General features: G+C 43.2%; 1 protein-coding gene and 1 pseudogene across 5 annotated transcripts in view; both read right to left on the minus strand.

Moving 5' to 3' along the window:
* KIF26A (kinesin family member 26A) overlaps window positions 1–20,262 on the minus strand; it is a 265,866-nt gene that overhangs the window by 49,429 nt on the left and 196,175 nt on the right. For all 5 annotated transcript variants that reach the window (XM_033952049.1, XM_033952047.1, XM_033952050.1 and 2 more), the window contains exon 5: window positions 15,381–15,564. In XM_033952049.1, the coding sequence (XP_033807940.1) occupies window positions 15,381–15,564 (184 nt within the window). The remainder of the gene's footprint in view (window positions 1–15,380; window positions 15,565–20,262) is intronic.
* Window positions 19,075–19,708, minus strand: LOC117363767 (annotated as a pseudogene).

The following is a 20,262-nucleotide window of genomic DNA, read 5'->3' on the forward strand; positions in this document are numbered from 1 at the left end:
TCTTTCAGGCAAGTCTTTTTAGTCATTCATAGAAATTCATGGCTTTCAGTTATTTATTTATGTTAGTATTTATATACCACTTATAGCCTAAGTTGTTTACATTCAGGTACTCAGGCTTTTTTCTCTATGTGTCCTGCTAGGCTCACACTCTATCTAATGTACCTGGGGCAATGGGGGATTAGGTGACTTACCCAGGGTCACAAGGAGCAGCATGAGATTTGAACCCACAACTTCAGGGTGTAGCTCTAACCACTGTGCCACACACTCCCCTACATTGTGGAACTCCCTTCCTTCCTATCTTAGGTCTGAACAATCTCTGATAACTTGGAAGTCACAATTAAAAGCTGAATTAAAAGCCTAATACTGTACTTTATGTTGGCCTTTATTATTTCTTCTACTACTTGATCTTTCAATTTATTCAGAATTGAGACCACGATGCTCTAAGGTCCACGTTAAACTTCTGCTGCTGGGGGGGGATGGGGGGGGGACACGTTCGGGTCAGGTCGGGCAAGAATTGTTTATATTGGATGGGTTTTCTAGCAGTCTCTGACACTGACCGAAACCCCTGGACCAGTCGGGTTTTTTTTAGTCACCAAAAGCTGACGCCGCTTTTTTAAAATGGCTCTGAATTTTTTAAGAATCCACCGGAGGGCTCATTTCAATGCTGAAGAGCCCATTCACATGCTAGAAACCTTGCTAAAGACGGAGATAATCCATTTTGATAATCCGCCGCTAAATTGCGCACAGGCTAAACCGCCGGAAAACAGTTTAGCAACAGCGTTAAACTTTTGAGAATTTTGCCCTTTGTCTGGTTCTTACTAGGCCAAATATTTAGTAGTTATCTCTCGGGAGATGGCTGGCTGGCTGGTGTGGTGCCACCTTAAGAGCTTGGGATATTCTTCCTTTCATGGTTTATTTTTTTTTGGGTGGGGGGTTGTTTGTTTTTTTAATACTGTATCCCCCCTGGACGGTGTCAGGTCAAAAGCGCACCGGGACAAAGGCGCGAGCAGACAATTGAGCGCAGCGTGGAGGCGCGCGCTGAAGAAAAAGACTGTTTTTAGGGGCTACGACGGGGTGTGAGGGGGGAACCCCCCCACTTTATTTAATACAGATCGCGCCGCGTTGTGGGGGTGTTGTGGGGGTTTGGGAGGATGTAACCCCCCACATTTTAATGAAAACTTAACTTTTTCCCTGTTTTTAGGGAAAAAGTTACGTTTTCACTAAAATGTGGGGGGTTACAACCCCCCAAACCCCCCACAACGCCGCCGCAATATGTATTAAGTAAAGTGGGGGGGGGGGCTCCCCAACAAAACCCCCCCGTCGCAGCCCCTAAAAACAGTCTTTTTCTTCGGTGCGCGCCTCCATCTTGCGCTCAGTTGTCGGCGCGCGCCTTTGTCTTCCGCGTTACTGTCTATGAACCCCCCTGGACCTGTCAGCAAATGCCTGCTTACTTGCCAGTATTCTCAGTATTTTACAAAAGGCTACGTTTGTTACAGCCTTTTGTAAAAAGCATGGGGAATTCAGCATGTCTCAGCCTGGACAACCCAATTCCCCTCTAAATAGCCTCTCCAAAATGAGCCTTCACTCTCAATTGCAGAGAAATTCAGTCAAACAAGAACAAGTTAATTGTCTCAAGAATGTACAAAATTGGAAGCGATAGCAGGTTCACAAAAACAAGCTTATGTCTCTGTACTGTTCTGTATTTAGACCACTAACAGAGCTCATTTTCTGTTGAATTGTGTAACCCATTTTCAAATGAAAGCTCAACTCACTTCAGAGTTAAGATTCTTCATAGATTTCTTAGTTACTAACCGATCTACGACTCTACAAGGTCGGTTCTTTGAGCACATTTCCTGCAAGTTGTCCAACTACATCTGTACTCGTGTGTTCAATTATTAAGTTACTCTACAATGTCTGATGTCCCTAGACGAAATCAAAAGAAGTTCCTCTACACTGTAGTGTTCAGAATCAAGCCCACATTAAGTACAAGCTGATGCTATATTCCCAAGCGACAATACCCTAACCATTTCATCTTCGGCTCTGTGAAAGAAAATGTGTCTTTTTATGTGCTCACTCCCAATATTTCAAGTTTCAAGTTTATTAGCTTTTTAATATACCGACCATCAAACAAATATCTGGCCGGTTAACAATAAAATTTTAAAAGGGTAAGAGAGAAGAAAAATAAAATAATAGGTGTTTATTTAAAAATAAATAGAGTGAACATTAATGACATTAACTAGACAAACTTGAGAGTGAGGGTGAAAAGGAAAGGAGGGGAGGGGAAAAGTTACATATTTGAGAAGAAAAGGAGAAAGTGGGAATGGGATAAAACGTATAGGGTAGGGTAGGGTCGCTTTATTAAAGCGGTTGGTTGCTTAAAAGAGAAAAAGAAATAATAAAAATTTAGGAAAAGGAGAGCAGAAGGTAAGTCTAAACACAGCCGAATGCATCACGAAATAAAATTTCCGTTGGCAAAAAAGCAAACTGCGCACTGCTTTAGAGATTATGCTTCTTGCGGAAACATTTTTATGGGTTCAGTGAAACCGAGTGCTGGGACTTAAACTACAGTTTTAAGTTTTGCCCAAATTTTTACAATTTATATTGTTCAAAATTCTCTCCTGTCACTAGCACACAAAATGTAATAAAAGTGACAACATGAAGTACCACTTAGAGATTCATCATTGAGCTATCACAACAACAAATGAGCAATATTATAATATTGTTAAGCAGAGATTACGTTACCAACAAACCTTGGCACTTGGCCGTCAATGAAGCAGAAAAACGAGTTCAAGCAGTTTAGCGGAAGGATATAGGAAAACATTCTAGGAAATATATAGGAGGCCCCCCCCTGAAAGAACAGTTTGGAGATTCAGATTCTCTGTAAATGCATGTCTTTAATTGTTTCCGGTTAAGAGGATTCTGTCATCACGGCAAAAGAAAATTGACAGGAGCTTTGCAAACTGAAAGCACTTAATGTTCTCCATGTAAGTGTCGAAGCATTTGTAAGGAGTGAGTTGAATAGAACGCAAGAAAAAAAAAACAACAACCCAACATTAAAGCATAAAAGTGCTTCTTAGGATACCAAAGATAATCAGAGGGGGGGAAAAAAAAGCAAATTAAGATGCTACTCACCAGCCGCAGAGAAAAAGGATGTCTTTTTTAATACCACAATATGATAAATTATCTTAAGTAGCACATTAATGTCAGGAATTGAACATAATCTGACTTCTTCCCAGTGACAATATTAAATGGCTTTCAGACATCGTTCCTACTCTTCTGACATTAAATTTAATAACATCCTTGGAGACCACAAAAAAAAAGATTCAGTTACAAGAATCATTGTGTCCTGCTTCACTGCCCTTAAAAGAGAGACTCCGGCTCAACGGTAGGGGCTCTGGCGCCTTCAGCCCATTTATAGATAAGATAAGCAAGTTGCAAGATGGCGCTCGGCAGCGCCATGAGAAAGGTCTTTCAAGACCACTCTCTGTACATCTTGGACTGGGGCTGCAGATTAGGTTAAAATCTGAATGTACAATAAGCCATTTCAGTTGTGACTAAACTGTTTACTATCCAAGCATGTGCTACTGGCAACAGCCGTCATTGAACGGAATCCAAAGGCTTTGACTATTATAGCCTTTCATTCCAGATAAAATATCTTTTAAAAAAAATCACTGCTCCCATTCATACTTGACATGACATGCTTAGTGGAGCTTATGCATGGTTCAAGAACATAAGAACATAAGAAGTTGCCTCCGCTGAGGCAGACCAGAGGTCCATCTCGCCCAGCGGTCCGCACCCACGGCGGCCCATCAGGCCTAATTGCCTGAACAGTGTCCCTGACTAATTATGTAACTGCCTCTTAATCTAATCCTATCCCTATAGCCTACCTCTGCTCCTATCTGTACCCCTCAATCCCTTTGTCCTCCAGGTACCTATCCAATCCTTCTTTGAAGCCCTGCAGCGTGCTCCTGCTTATCACATCCTCCGGTAGCGCGTTCCATGTATCCACCACCCTCTGGGTGAAAAAGAACTTCCTGGCGTTTGTTCTAAACCTTCCCCCTTTCAATTTCTCTGAGTGCCCCCTTGTACTTGTGGTTCCCCATAATTTAAAAAATCTGTCCCTGTCTACTCTTTCTATGCCCTTCATGATCTTGAAGGTTTCTATCATGTCCCCTCTAAGTCTCCGCTTTTCCAGGGAGAAAAGCCCCAGTTTCTTCAGTCTGTCAGTATACGAGAGGTCTTCCATACCCTTTATTAGCTTAGTTGCTCTTCTCTGGACTCTCTCAAGTACCGCCATGTCCTTCTTGAGGTACGGCGACCAGTACTGGACACAGTACTCCAGGTGCGGGCGCACCATTGCACGGTACAGTGGCAGGATGACTTCCTTCGTCCTGGACGTGATACCCTTCTTAATGATACCCAACATTTTGTTTGCCTTCCTTGAGGCAAACAAAACTGTGGCAGTTATTTTAGAAGCACCCCCAAGTATAATTAGCAGTAGTTAAATGTCCAGAGAGGCCCCAATATTTGATGCAATTGTAGTACGGGGCCATTCATAAGTGTAAATTTAGATGGCAAGGGGGTATAGGGAGGGCAGAGGGAGGGAGTGGTCTGAGTGGGCCTACAGTAGAGATGGGCATTCCCTATTTCACATACAGAATCTACATCTGTACTGAGAAATCAAAAGGCTGGAATTTATAGCAGAGAGACTGAATGAATCAGTTGCTTCGGTCTTTACAGAAGAAGATACGAGATCGAGCTGAACCAGAAATGTTTTCCAAGAGCGACGATGCGAAGGAACTGCAAGAAATCTCAATGGTCCTAGACAATGTGCTCAGCCAAAATGATAAGTTAAAGAGTGATAAATCACCGGTGTCAGGTCAAAAGCGCGCCGGGACAAAGGCACGCCCAGACAATTGAGCGCAGCGCACGCCGCTGCGCCGCTCTAAATTACTGTTTTTAGCGCTCCGACGGGGGTGTGTGGGGGGAACCCCCCCCACTTTACTTAATAGACATCGCGCCACGTTGTGGGGGGTTGCAACCCCCCACATTTTATTGAAAACTAAACTTTTTCCCTGTTTTTAGGGAAAAAGTTCAGTTTACAGTAAAATGTGGAGGGTTACATCCCCCAAACCTCCCATAACGCCGGCGCGATGTCTATCAAGTAAACTGGGGGGGTTCCCCAACAAAAACCCCCGACGGAGCCCCTAAAAACTGTAATTTAGTGTGGCGCGGCGGCACGCGCTGCGCTCAATTGTTGGCGCGCGCTTTTGTCTTTCGCGCCGTTGTCTATGAACCATAAATCACCTGGTTATGAAAGAACTCAAACGACATTGCAGATATGTTACCTATCATTAAAATTGCCTGTAGTACGCAACGATTGGATAGTGGCCAATGCAATGCCAATTTTTAAAAAGGGATTCAGGGGAGATCCAGGAAATTGAAGGCTGGTAAGCCGGAGTTCAATTTCAAGCAAGATAGAAACTATTATACTACTACTTATCATTTCTTTAGTGCTGCTAGATGTAAGCAGCACTGTACATTAAAACATTCAAGAGACAGTCCCTGCTCAATAGAGCTTACAATCTAAACAAACAAGCAAACAGGAGGGGGGGTTAGGGAGTTTCTCAGGCATGGTTACTTTACAGCAGGGGTGCCCAACACGTCGATCGCGATCGACCAGTAGCTCAGGAAGGCAACGCGAGTCGATCGCGGAGCCCAACCCGGGCTCCGTGATAGACTCGTGTTGCCGGCCTGATCTACCGGGCCGATCAGCCTTCCTCTCCAGTGTTCTCTCTAGGGCCTTTTAGCTGGGCGGTCCGCCCAGCTGTCATCTGCTGCTGCCGCCGCTGCTGAACATTAAAAAAACACAAAAAAAACCGGCTTGGAGATTTCAGCCCGTAGCGAACTTATGCTCCGTGGCTCTAACCTGTGCGTGCCGGCTTCCCTCCGAAACCGGAAGTTATGTCCGGGGTGGGGGAGAAGGGAAGCCGGCACACGCATGTTGAGAGCCCTGAAGCAAGCGTTCGCTACGGGCTAAGGTGGGAGAAATGTTAGTGAAGCATTTCCTCTTCTTGCTGCCGGGTCCTGCCTACTTTCTGTTTCCGCGAAGGCAGGACCCGGCAGCATTTCCCCCAACAGCTCCTCGCGATGCTGGTCTGCTGAAGCAGGGAGAGGTTGGGGCGGCGGCGGCTTTTGGGCGTGTTATTGGCGTCAGCTTTCGGGCCTGTTATTGGTGGCGGTTTGGGTCCTGGTCCCCGATGGCAGTTTGGGTCCTGGTCCCCGATCGCAGTGGCAGTGTCTTGGGGGAGGGCAGGGAGAAAGAAAGAAAAAGGGCAGGGGAGAAACAGAAAAAAAGGAAAGGGAGGCAGAGAGAAAGAAAGGGCAGGGAGAGAGGAAGGAAAAGTTGGGGGAGAGAATGAGGTGTGGAGGAGAGGAAGCATACAGGCTAAAAGGGAAGAAAGATTGGATGCACAGTCAGAAGAAGAAAGTGCAACCAGAGACTCATGAAATCACCAGACAAGGTAGGAAAAATGATTTTATTTTAAATTTAGTGATCAAAATGTGTCTGAATTTATATCTGCTGTCTATATTTTACACTAAGGTCCCCTTTTACTAAACCGCAATAGAGTTTTTTAGCGCAGGGAGCCTATGAGCGTCGAGAGCAGCGCTGGGCATTCAGCGCAGTTCCCTGCACTCTAAAAACTGCTATCGTGGTTTAGTAAAAAGGGAGGGGGGTATATTTGTCTATTTTTGTATGGTTGTTACTGAGGTGATAGTGCATAGAGTCATCTGCTTTGACCTCTTTGAAAAACCCTGGAATAGGAATGATAATTAACATTTTCTATGAGTACAGTGTGCGTTGTGTTTTTTAAAAATTTTATTGTTGGTAGATCATTTTGACTTGGTCATTTTAAAAGTAGCTCGCAAGCCCAAAAAGTGTGGGCACCCCTGCTTTACAGTGAGTGGGAGATAAGAAGTTAAACACAGTTGTGAAAAGGTTAGCTTTTAGTTTGCATTTGAATATTGCTGGGGACGGAGCTTGACGTATTGACTCGGGCAATCTGTTCTACGCATACAAAGCAACATGGGTTCTGCCAAGGCAAGCTTAGCCTCACCAACTTGCTTCATTTCTTTGAAGATGTGAATAAGCATGTGGATGAAGGGAAGCCAGTTCATGTAGTGTATCAAGGCTTTCAGAAAGCTTTCACCAAATTCCTCATGAAAGACTGCTGAAAAAAATTAAAGAATCATGGGACAGAAGGCAATGTTCTGTTGTGGATTAGGAATTTGTAATTCGACAGACAACAAAGGGTAGGGTAAATGGAGAAGAGTAAATAGAGGCGTGCTATTTAACTTATTTATAAATGATGCTAGTTACTCGATGCTAGGGTCCACCTTGGGGATCAGTACCCAAGAAAAAGATCTGGTTGTCCCTGTAGACGATACAGCATAGGTTCAGCTGAGAGAGATCTTGCCTCACCAATTGACTTGACTTCTTTGAAGGTGTGAATAAACATGTGGATAAAGGTGAGCCGGTCGATTTTCAGAAAGCTTTTGACAAAGTTCCTCATGAGAGGCTCCTGAGAAAATTAATGAGTCATGGGATAGGTGGCAAAGTTCAGTTGTGGATTAGGAATTGCTTATCGGATAGAAAACAGAGGGTAGGGTTAAATGGTCATTTTTCTCAATGGAGGAGAGTAAACAGTGGAGTGCCAAGGGGATCTGTACTGGGACCGGTGCTATTTAACTTATTTATAAATGATCTGGAAATTGGAACGATGAGTAAGGTGATTAAATTTGCAGATGGCTCTAAACTGTTCAAAGTTGTTAAAACGCATGTGGATTGTGAAAAATTGAAGGCAGACCTTAGGAAATTGGAAGACTGAGCGTCCAAGTGGCACATGAAATTTAATGTGGATAAATGCAAAGTGATACACATTGGGAAGAACAACCGAAATTATAGTTACCAGATGCTAGGGTCTACACTGAGTTGTAGAACTGGTACAAGTGGATGAATTTTTTTACTCCATCAAAAATTACAAAGACTAGGGGACACTCACTGAAGTTAGAGGGAAATACTTTTAAAACTAATAGGAAGAAATATTTTTTCACTCAGAGAATACTTAAGCTCTGGAACGCTTTGCCAGAGGATGTGGTAAGAGCCGTTAGCTTAACTGGTTTTAAGAAATGTTTGAACAAGTTCCTGGAGGAAAAGTTCGTAGTCTGCTATTGAGACAGACATGGGAGAAATCACTGCTAGCTCTGGATCAGTAGCATGGAATACTATTTGGGTTTTTGCCAGGTACTTGTGATCTGGATTAGCCATCGTGGAAACAGTTTACTGGGCTGGATGGACCACTGGTCTGATCCAGTAAGGCCATTCTTATGTTCATAAATTAAGTGTGAGAATTGCACTTAGGCCCAGATTCTATAAAAGATGCCTAAAGTTAGATGGCTAGATCGGCACTCCTAGCCGACCTAGACGCTTAACTTAATCACTTCATTGGCGCCAATAACAAGCAATTAATACCTCATAACTGGCTTAAATTTAAATTAACTGGATCGTAGGCGCTTAACTCGGTAGACGCCTAGTTTAAGGTGCCTGCGAGAAAGTGGGCATGATTAGGGGCAGATTGTGGGCATGTTTTGCATGTAGGCGCCTGTTTTGGACTTAATGGACTTAGGCATTGGTAGGCGTCTAATTTAGATGCTAGTATTTAGGCCAAAAAAACCCCTGGTGTCTAAGCTTAGAGCCCCTACTGGCTCTTGTATATTTTGTGCACCGCTAGGAGCGATTCTAAAGTAGGCTGAAACCCCACCTTTTTTAAGACAACCCTCAACTCATAACCCTACTGGCCCTCTCCTCAGTACCCTAGCCAGCACTTTAACCATCCCCTCTGTGACCCCTACTCTGACACCCCGTTTGTCTTAATTGTTTAGATTGTAGGCTCATTCGAGCAGGGACTGTCTCCTTTTGACTCTGTGCAGCGCTGTGTACAGTATATCTGGTAGCGCTCTTGAAATAATTAGTAGTAGTCTATATTCCAACAGATTGATGTTGAGATTTATACCCATTTCCAAGCTGGTTTCTGAGACCATCAATCTCTTCTCTCTTATTTCTAACTCTCTGGATACAAACTGTGGGACCTTCTGTACATTTTGATTTATACCTGCTACCCAGGAAGTCTAGGTTTCAGAAAATTGCTCCTATTACGATTGTTGCCCGACCCGATTCACTAAACAGCTGTGCAATCCATATCCAATCCGATCCGTACATGCAAATGAGAGGAAATGGCATGCATACGTAGGAAGGCAGCGATTCACTAAACAGAAGAAGGAACACCGACTGGGCTTGCCGATCCAAAATGAAGCAACGGCTGAGATCCAGTCGCTTACTGTCCCTGCCGACTCTCCTGCTCTCTGCGGCTCTGAAATCCCTGAAATCTCCCTGCTCTCTGCCACCCTGCTCTCTGCTCTGTGCTGCCCTGCCTATCTGCGAGCCCGTGGTTTTAACCCGCGGATTTAAAGCAGGGCTGAACTACGGCGTGTTCTGTTCCATGTTGTTCCACTCTGGCTGCAAAGCATGTTCTCTTCCATTGAAATGATTCCCGAAGTCCACTCGTGGGGCCAGCGAGTGCAGCCACCTCTTCCCCTAGAGAATGACACAGGGGGAAAATTTGTCCCCGTCCCCGCAGGAACTCAATTTTCCCATCCTGTCCCCATGAATTTTGTCGCTGTCCCTGCCCCATTCCTGTAAGCTCTGCCTTAACCGCACAAGCCTCGAACACTTATGATATTAAAGGGCTTTAGGCTTGTGCAGATGAGGACAGAACTTGCAGGAATGGGGCAGGGACAGGAAAAGAACTCGCAGGGACAGCACGGGAAAACGAGTCCCCACGGGGACGGGGAACAGGTCATTCTCTAGTTTTGACCTCAAGCTTGTGCGGAGAGCAAGCACACGCGCAGATCACATCTACAGGCAAAGAGGATGGTCTGCGCATGCGTCTGGATTGCTCTGCAGCAATCTGTAGGGTCACTGAGGGGCGTGTGTCCAATCACTTCATTTGCATGAGGACTCTGTAGTGAATCAGTCACCCGGAAAGACTCGGCCACGGATCGCCCAGATCGGTGAGTTTAGTGAATCTAGGCCTTAAACGTTTATATCACCATTCCATAATATAAGTATTTTTATGTGCCTATTTTAAGCTGTTGATGTTTTAGACAGTTACGTTCTCTAACATAACCTGTGCATAAACATCCATTTCTCCATGTATTTGAAAACAGACTGTACGGTGGCAGATCCTTGACACTTACACACTCATTCCCAAAAGCAATCTCTCCAAAATCAACTGTTGATCCATTCCTGTAGCCAATAAAGCAGCAAGGCACAAGGTTCTGAAACCATAAAAGAAACCAGCTAGGGAGCCAGACACAAACACAGATGCTGCCACAAGCAAAGTTGTATCCCTGACCCAGGCATCTGGGACATGTAGCTGCCAAAGATTTCCCATGTGCTGCTTCATTTCTAGCCTAAACTGCAAGACATTGAAGAAGAAAATTATGAAAGGCGAAAATATGGAGAGCAACAGGAAAATAAATATCCCTCCAAGCGCTGCCGAAGTAAACGGCATGCCCCCACTCCTCTCTTCACCAGTGGTGGGGCTTAAGCAATTAAAAACACAAAACAAAAAACAAGCCGTTAAAAAATGCATGCTAGCTTTTCTGCAATTAAAATTTTTTAGTAATCTAAACAGACATGGAAGTTAGCAACGACATGCTGAAAAATATCACCAGTGAAAAAGAGGAAAAAGAACAAAGAACCGACGTGGCTCACTGTAGAGGTGAAGGACACGATCAGAGCAATAAAATTTCATTTAAGAAATGGAAAAGGTCAAAAACGGACAAAAACTGGAATAAGCACAAACAACATCAACACAGGTGCCATAAGGCAGTAAAAGGGGCCAAAAGAGACTACGAGGAAAAAATAGCCAAGGAGGCGAAAAACTTCAAGACATTCTTTCAAAACATTAAGGGGAAACGGCACGCGAAGGAAGCGGTGGGACAGTTGGATGGCCATGGATTAAAGGGAGTGCTAAAGGAAGACAAAGAAATCACCGACAAACTAAACACATTTTTTGCATCTGTATTTACCGAAGAGGATATACGCAGCATACCAGAATCCATCAGGCTATATGCTGGAAACGAAGACGGGAAACTGACAGGGTTGACAGTCAGTCTAGAAGAGGTATGCAGGCAGATTGATAGACTAAAGAGCAATAAATCTCCGGGACCGGATGGCATCCATCTGAGGGTCATCAAGGAACTGAAAGGGACTATAGCTGAACTGCTTCAACTAATAGCCAACCTGTCGATCAAATCGGGAAAGATTCCGGAAGACTGGAAGGTGGCAAATGTTACGCCAATCTTCAAAAAGGGTTCAAAGGGAAATCCAGGAAACTAGACTGGTGAGACTGACCTCGGTACCGGGAAAGATGGTAGAAGCGCTGATAAAGGACCGCATCATTGATCACCTTGACGGACACGGTCTGATGAGGACCAGCCAGCACGGTTTCAGCAAAGGCAGATCTTGTCTGACGAACTTGCTGCACTTTTTTGAAGGAGTAAACAGGTAGATAGACAAGGGCGACCCGGTCGATATTGTATATCTCGATTTTCAGAAGGCGTTCAACAAGGATCTGCATGAACGACTACTTCGGAAAATTGCGAGCCATGGAATCGAGTGTGAAATACTCATGTGGATTAAAAACTGGCTGGAGCATAGGAAACAGAGAGTGGGGGGTAAATGGACAATACTCGGACTGGAAGAGCGTCACCAGTGGGGTACCGCAGGGCTCGGTGCTTGGACCCGTGCTCTTCAACAACTTTATAAATGATCTGGACATTGGTACAACAAGTGAGATGATTAAATTTGCGGATGATACGAAGTTATTCAGAGTAGTGAAGACACAGGGGGATTGTGAAGATCTGCAATGTAACATAATCAAGCTTGAGAAATGGGCATCGACATGGCAAATGAGGTTCAACATGGATAAGTGTAAAGTGATGCATGTCGGTAACAAAAATCTCATGCACGAATACAGGATGTCCGGGGTGATACTTGGAGAGACCTCCCAGGAAAGAGATTGGGAGTTCTGATTGACAAGTCGATGAAGCCGAACAGAATGCTAGGAATGATTAAGAAGATCCAAGAAGGTTATCATGCCTCTATACCGGGCCATGGTGTGCCCTCACCTGGAGTTCTGCGTCCAGCACTGGTCGCCATACATGAAGAAGGACACGGTACTACTCGAAAGGGTCCAGAGAAGAGCAACTAAAATGGTTAAGGGGTTGGAGGAGTTGCCATACAGTGAGAGACTGGAGAAACTGGGCCTCTTCTCCCTTGAAAAGAGGAGACTGAGAGGGGACATGATCGAAACATTCAAAATACTGAAGGGAATAGACTTAGTAGATAAAGACAGACTGTTCACCCTCTCCAAGGTAGGGAGAATGAGAGGGCATTCTCTAAAGTTGAAAGGAGATAGATTCCGCACAAATGTAAGGAGAGTGGTGGAAAACTGGAATGCTCTTCCGGAGTCTGTTATAGGGGAAAACACCTTCCAGGGTTTCAAGACAAAGTTGGACAAGTTCCTGCTATACTGGAATGTACGCAGGTGAAGCTGGACTTATTTAGAGCACTGGTCTTTGACCTGAGGGCAGCCACGTGAGCAGACTGCTGGGCAGGATGGACCACTGGTCTGACCCAGCAGCGGCAATTCTTATGTTCTTATGTGCCAAGAGCTGAAATGCTGCAGGAGTGATACGACCTATAGGATTTCTGCAAACAACAAAAAGAGGCACTGGAGATGTCAATACCAACTAACGATTACGAGTCTTTTATTGAAAGCTGAGCATCTAAAACAAACAAAGTCCTGATTAGGATCCAAGTTTCGGTGCTTCGTTTGCGAAATAGAGACACCGACACGTTTATACGCAATGATCGTGGTACGTTACAAGTTTATTATTGTCCCCTGAGGAAACTTGGATCCTAGTCGGGACTTTGTTTTAGATGCTCAACTTTCAATAAAAGACTGGTCTGGTGCTAGAAGATCCCTGGGCACTGTCACTAGCAGCTGAGGCTGAAGTAGTACAGCAGCAGCAGCTGGGGAGGAGGGGAGAACATATTCTTGCCATCAGGATAGGGAGGATTTAAGAGAGAGTTTTAAAAAAACCCCACTAGTGTTGAAAGAATTCCAAGGTTCCCTCCCCTCTTCTCTCCCAGCAACAGGATGGGTCAAAACTGAAGGATCACACAAAGGGAAGGGAAAAATTTGCTCCTGTTGCAAGTAAAGAGGAACTACTGGAATTAGCCCAATTTATGCCCACGTTTAGGTTATGTCCCTGCTGTGGTGCAACTGCAGACATTGCTTGGGATAGAATGAATAGGATGCCACGGAGGAAAAAGAGTTGCCGTCCTAGTACTTGAAATTACTCTATACAGCCAAGACTCCATTATAAGTCACAGTATGTGGTTGGATCTAGCAAAGCACAAGCATACTTTTTCAAAGCAGACATATGCCTAGTAAAGCGTTCCATTATTTCTCCCCTACTGAGAAAAAAAAGATGGTTGATTTCTTTCACTCTCATGTTGAACATGTTGGAGATAAACTGAAAAAAAATTATATATATATATATATATATATTATTTTTTATAGAGATATTTCTGATTGTGAATACAAGATGAAAAGAAGAAAGCGACAATAGCTACATATCAATGGGCATCTTTATGCATTAAGCTAAATATTTATGCAATCAAGCAACTATGTGATAGCTATCCCTTCCTGCAGCCTTTCTTGCAATCCCAATTTCTATGCCGCAAATGTCCACAGCACTTTAGAATATACTACAACACAATCGGGTCCATATACTAAACTGCTTTAAAGCACTTAGGGCCATATTCTACACATAACGCCTTAAAAAAATGGCACTTACCGTGTTTGCATAAAATGCCTCCGACGAATCATGTGTAGCACCCGTCCATATGACTAACATTTAGGTGTATCCACTTAGGCCAATGAAAACCAGGTCTAAATACCTGTGCGCGGATCAGGCATATTCTATAAAAGTACAACTAACGTTTAGGAATGCCCTTGACCCGCCCATGCTCTCTTTTGAGATCCATGCACTAGAATTGGCATGCATCACTTTAGGCTTAGAAAGCTCTGCATGTAAATTCTAATTAGTGCCAATAATCACTTGTTAATTGGCAATTATCAATGCTGACTGGCTTGTTAAACAATTAAGTTGTGTGTGGCAAATTGGCAATGAACACAGATTTGCATGTGCAACTTTGAGAATGGGCTATACAGAATAAGGCTCTTAATGTGCAGTTCACCACATGGTAGCTGATAGCACACAACCAAGTTAAGGGGCATTGCAGTATTTTTGCCATTAGCATTCAGTAAACTGCATATTATATGCATTTTGAGTGATAGCGTGTCAAAGCAGCTCCTGATTGGTGTGACCATGACTTTAGTACAAGGAAGTGGCAGTCGGAAAGTACCACGAATTTGTGGGGGTTAACTGTACTGTTATAGAATACACCCAATACACACACAAGTTAGGTGCTGGTTTTGACACACACTGGCACTTTTTTATAGAATCACACTAAGCACCATTCTAGTTGGCGCACATTTTTGGGGCACCCTATATAGAATATGATCCTACGTGGTTTTCAAAATTCATTGTCTTTTAGTTATCAGTTTGCACATAAAAGATTCACTATTCCAACCATTACCAACAAAGGTTAAAAAAAAAAAAAGTCTCTTCCACTACTACAATACAATAAACAATATTTTATAATACAGTACTGTATATGAGCACAATTTCAATTGTTCTGCCTACCAGTCTGAAATTTTATTGTCATGTAAAAGTTTTATTCATATTTTTCACAAGAAAGGAGAAAAACTGTCTGTACTTTTAGTCACTGCCAACTGCTTGCTCGTATATTCAGATTCCTAAATAAGCGACCACCTTCGGTATCCAATAAACTTCTTCCCTCAATGTTAGATAATTTTCTTCTGTTACCCGAATAAATTGTTATTCTCCAATGTAATCTGTAAATACTTGAATCTTTGCTATGTAATTCTCTCAGAATAATCCAGATATCTTCTAATTTGTAACTCTCTACCGTATCTTGTAACTTACATGATTCTGTGTTATGCAATTCTCTTGGAAATGTCCAGATCTCTTCTAATTTGTAATCCGCCTAGAACCGCAAGGCACAGGCGGAATAGAAATCACTAATGTAATGTAATGTACTTGTGTAAGCAGTGTGTACACACTTGGGCTTTTATGTCAAGCATCGCAGTCTGGAATACCTTTCCGATGCCGGGGGTGTCTTTCACTTTTGACACGGCCCTCAGAAGACATGGTGGAGCTGGGGGAGGGCACATATGCAGCATACCACTGAAATTTGTCGAATAGGTAGAGAATTCGTGAGAAGGCAGCAGCGGCGGGTGATACTTCTTTCGCTTCGAAGATAGGTTGAGCTTCTGTGCCGCTCTGTAGAAAGTAATATCAGGAAAGGACAATGTTACTATGAGCTCAGCGTAATTTACACCAGTAAAACAGATGTTCATCGCCATCACTGCCTGTTTAGCAAATCAAGTCATTTCACTCTAATCAGATTTCATAAGGACATACCGTCAGGAGACTAATAGAAGCAAATATGGACAGAAATATGGCTGGCAAGATTCTCACTTAATTTCTCCCCCAGCAGACTTTCAATTATAGTATAACTTTTCTCCAACAGCTTGGCAGCTGAGTCTAAGACTGCTGAAATCTCATTGACATCATAAAAAAAAAAAAGCTGCAATCATCCCCTTGTCACTCGCAGGACCAGATGGGCTTTGCTGGTGATAACATTTATGAAAGTGACACACCATGCTCTAACAAGTTATCCAATGCACAGATAAGGCATTCCTATACACCACAAACAGGCCCAGCGCCACTCCCTACGAATTTCATGACAAAAGACCCATAAAGAAAGGCTGCAACAGAGGTGAAGAAAAAAAATTTGATCATCCGCCTCACAGCTTCTGGCCCAGTACAGAATTCTGAAACAAAGAGGACAGCTTCTTGCAAAAACAATAAGATATCGAATCACCATAACCCATAAAGTCTTTAGAAATTAGAGGAAGATTCGCTTCCTTCCAAACGTATTCCAATCGCTGGCAGAGCAGATATATATTAGCAAAGTACAGTGTTTGCAGTGCCTGTTCCTAACACAACAGAAAGATATGCCGCAGTTAGTTAAGATGAAACTGATCACCATAATGCATCTGATACGGGATTAACTAGCGCAGCAGCTTAAACCTTGTGGATTCCTAAGAGTTAATAATAAACTCAAAGAGATTTGGGGGTCCATTAACAAAATTTTTGCAAGAATTGATCATTAATATTTCCCTTTGATTTCTGAATTAGGGTTATGCACATCCAGGAAGGGTGTGTGGGAGGGTGCAAGAGGGGGGTGTTATGTACTTATTATATCATTTGATTGTAACGAGTGCTGTTTATTGTATTAATTGTTTGTTAACCTGTTGCACTTTATGTTGGCTTTTAAAAATGAATAAAGATTTATTTAAAAAAAAAAAAAAAATCTTAAATGATTGTATTTTTCTCCATAATTCAAAAGTTTAAAAATCATGTATCCTGCTATTCCCTGAAGGGTTTGCCAATGAATTACAAGGTATAGAAATAGAAACAGCACTTTAGAACTGAACCAGTGTTAAAATGTCTACCTTTAACATTAAATATAGATGGTGAAGTCAAGTACCATAAACACAGTTTATAGATTTCTGACACACAGATATTTCAACATCCTTAAATGTTATTTCAGGAGAGGGTAAGGACACTGACCCAGGCTTTATCACACATACCAGGACAAAAAAAAAACCTTTTTTCAAAATATATATTTCTTATCTAGAAAGTAGAGCACATACAGTGCACATGTTCAAAAATGTTAACAGGTACCAATATATGATATATACACTATACATAAAGATTAAGGAGCCAGTCGTCAAAAGCATTTATCTGGTGGCATAAGCCACATGCTAATACTGACTACAGCACACTTCAGTGAAGTGCAAGGCCTCAGGACTGAAGATTAACCTGCACATAACCAGCGTGTAACCGGCAAACTGGGAAAAATCCCTTCTCTTCAAAATCACAGGTCTTTGGAACGACCTCACCACCCCGCTGCGGAACCTGAGCTCCCTTCAGTTATTCCGCAAACAACTGAAAACCTGGCTTTTCAGCAAATTGTAGCTCTATCCTTCCCCCCTTTCTCTCCCCCCTTCTACACATAAGTTCATGTAATCCTTTTTCTTCTTCTCTACCCACTATTTTAAGTTCTTGTAAACCGTGTCGAGCTCCATACTCATGGAGATGATGCAGTATATAAATTTAAGGTTTAGATTAGATTAGATTAGATCCTTTCCAAACTGTGTCCCGTTTATCACACATGGAACATAGTCAGGGCAAAATTGACACGTAACCAGTTAAGTGTCAGTATTCAGCCCTTAACCAGTCCCAAAATGGATTGCATAAATAGCTGCCTTATCTTTTGCTGGTTTAACCGATAAACTGCCAGTCACTACACATACCTGGATCTGTTATGTTATTGTTATGTCATCTGTGGTCTTATATCCCACCAAATCCTCCAAAGTGGAGTTTGAGGCAGGTGGCAACAATCAATGCGACATGAACATTACAATGGCAATTATTTCAGTACAAGCAAAAACTATGCAGTGCGGGAGACAGTCCGGCTTTGTTCCTAGCATGGATATTCAATGCAAATGCAAAGATGTGGGCCAGCATTGAATATCCTCCGGACATAAAGCAAGCAGTGGCAAAAAAAAAAAATCTCTGACTGCTGCCAGCTGATCATTATAGAAGTTCATGGGTCTACTCCAGAGATGGGAGAATCAACTCTGGAGAAGCTCTTCTAACCAGAACCGGAGTGGAGGGGGGGGGACCCCCTTGACTAAACAATTCCTGCTTCAATAAAGTCAACGAAAAAAAGAAAAATCTCCCAAAACCCCAAGAAATAGAACTAGATGAGGAGGAGAGACAACCCGAACTATATCTGCACTGCTACCACACAAGCAACATAATAAAGAAATTTGGAGAAATTGAGAGAGCCCTCAGTCACACAGCCTCCCACTGGGAAATCCCCAGAAGTGTTGGCTGTCACTGGCTTACACCCAGAAAGGGTGTTAACTGTGAAACATCCCCGGGCTCTCTCAGTGAGAATTTATGTTGTTATGTTATGTTATTTATTTCTTATATACCGCTAAATCCGTTAAGTTCTAAGCGGTTTACAGAGAAATATACATTAAATATACAATAAAGGATACAATAAAATAAGATAAATAAATAAAGAATGGGTACTTTGAAATTCCCTTACTGTCCCGAAGGCTCACAATCTAACTAAAGTACCAAGAACAAATAAATTAGCAAGTAGTAGATAGGAAAATAAAGATAGCGGAAATGAGATATAGAGCTTCTAACAAGAATACATAAAAACTCTCATTACCATAATGTTAAAAACAAAGCGTACATATCAAAGTAATAAAGTAATAGAAAGAAACTAATTTAAATAGAAAATAATTTTAAGAATGAATCAAATATAGAAATATAGGAAGAAAATAAGCATTTGAAGTGAGGAGAAAAGAAAAGGTAGAGGATGGCATATGAATAGAATGGAATGAAATAACGGTTAAACAATAGAATTCTAAGAAAATTTTAAATGAAAACTAAACAAAAAGAAATAAAAAGAAATAGATATGATATGCATAGTAGAACAAAGTCAGGAAGGACTTGATTTCAATTCCCTCAATCATCAATGTTATCGTCTCCAGAGCTTTCGTTGTTTCATCCGGGCAACCACCATCAACGATCTTTACACATCAGCCATGGGATCATTGTTTAAACAGGTTGAGAGACTGGCAAAGAACAGATTATGTGGAACGAGTCCAGGTCTTCTTGTACCCACTTCACTTCCCCCCTTTTTTAGCAGATGCTAGAGCTGTTGGTTTTATTCAGGGGGGGTTTGGAGGGGCCCTTCTCCTTGGGGATGGTCTCTCTTCTCCTGCGCAGGGCCGGGCTCCAGCGGCCGGGCACGTCAATCTGCTGCAGGAGCTGCCGGAAGACCTCCAACACCTGCCGGTTCTCCTTGGCCGAGGCTTCTACGTGGCGGCCGCCCCACTCCCCCTCCACTGTGGCCAATGCTTGCTGGGCCGAGACCTTCCTCTCCGCCTCCCGGTCCGCCATTGTTGCCCACCACCACGACGGGGGGCAGCCGGTCCTCTCGCAGGGCCGCGATCTCTGCCCTCAAGCTCTGGACGCTCTCCAGGGACTCGGCGTCCTCGACCGAGTAGACTAAGGCGATGGCGTCGCCGCGGCGGATGGAGAGCTTCCGCATGGCCGGGAACGAGTAACTGCCGCTGGTGTCCAGGATCTCCAGGCGGACCTTCGGGCCCCCGCGCTCCTCGTACTCCAGGCAGTGAAGCTCCTCCACCGTCCTCCGGTGCTCGGGATCGAAGGCGTCGAGTAGGAAGTGACAGATCAGGGACGTCTTGCCCACCCCGGCCGCCCCCAGGAACACCAGTCGCACCTGCTGCTTCTCGGGCACCGTCAGCGACATGTCACTAGGCGGGCGAGCGAACAGATAAATGATAAATCTACACACAAAAAGTGCTCAAGGTACAAAAATCAATCAAAAACACACTCTACCCCGCCAAAAAAAAGTCCAAACATCCAAATCCAACAATGCAAAAGCCAACTGGAAGTATTTAGCTTCTCTGTGGATGAAGCAGCCAGCAGATAACAAGTTTCTTGGGGTTTTGGGAGATTTTTCTTTTTTTCATTGTCATTCATCTCCCATTTTTTTCGGGTTCTATTTATATTCAATAAAGTCAACTACAGGATTCCCCTGGAGAGTTATATATGAACTGAACCAGGATCTAATGACTGACTTTGCACGTGTACTGTGCATTCAGGGTGCTGTGAAGTGACTGAACTCCAGTAAAGCATTTCTGGAATAAAAATGCATTACATACATTAATAAAAACTGCAAATATATTGCTGGGGGAACCACCTGTGATACTTCGCTCACCTACTTCCAACAAGATGTTTCGATAAAGCAAACACCCTGCAAAATGTATGCATTATTTTGAAACTGTATATATCAATATGAAA

Source organism: Geotrypetes seraphini, chromosome 7, assembly GCF_902459505.1.
Source record: "Geotrypetes seraphini chromosome 7, aGeoSer1.1, whole genome shotgun sequence".
Taxonomy (NCBI): domain Eukaryota; kingdom Metazoa; phylum Chordata; class Amphibia; order Gymnophiona; family Dermophiidae; genus Geotrypetes; species Geotrypetes seraphini.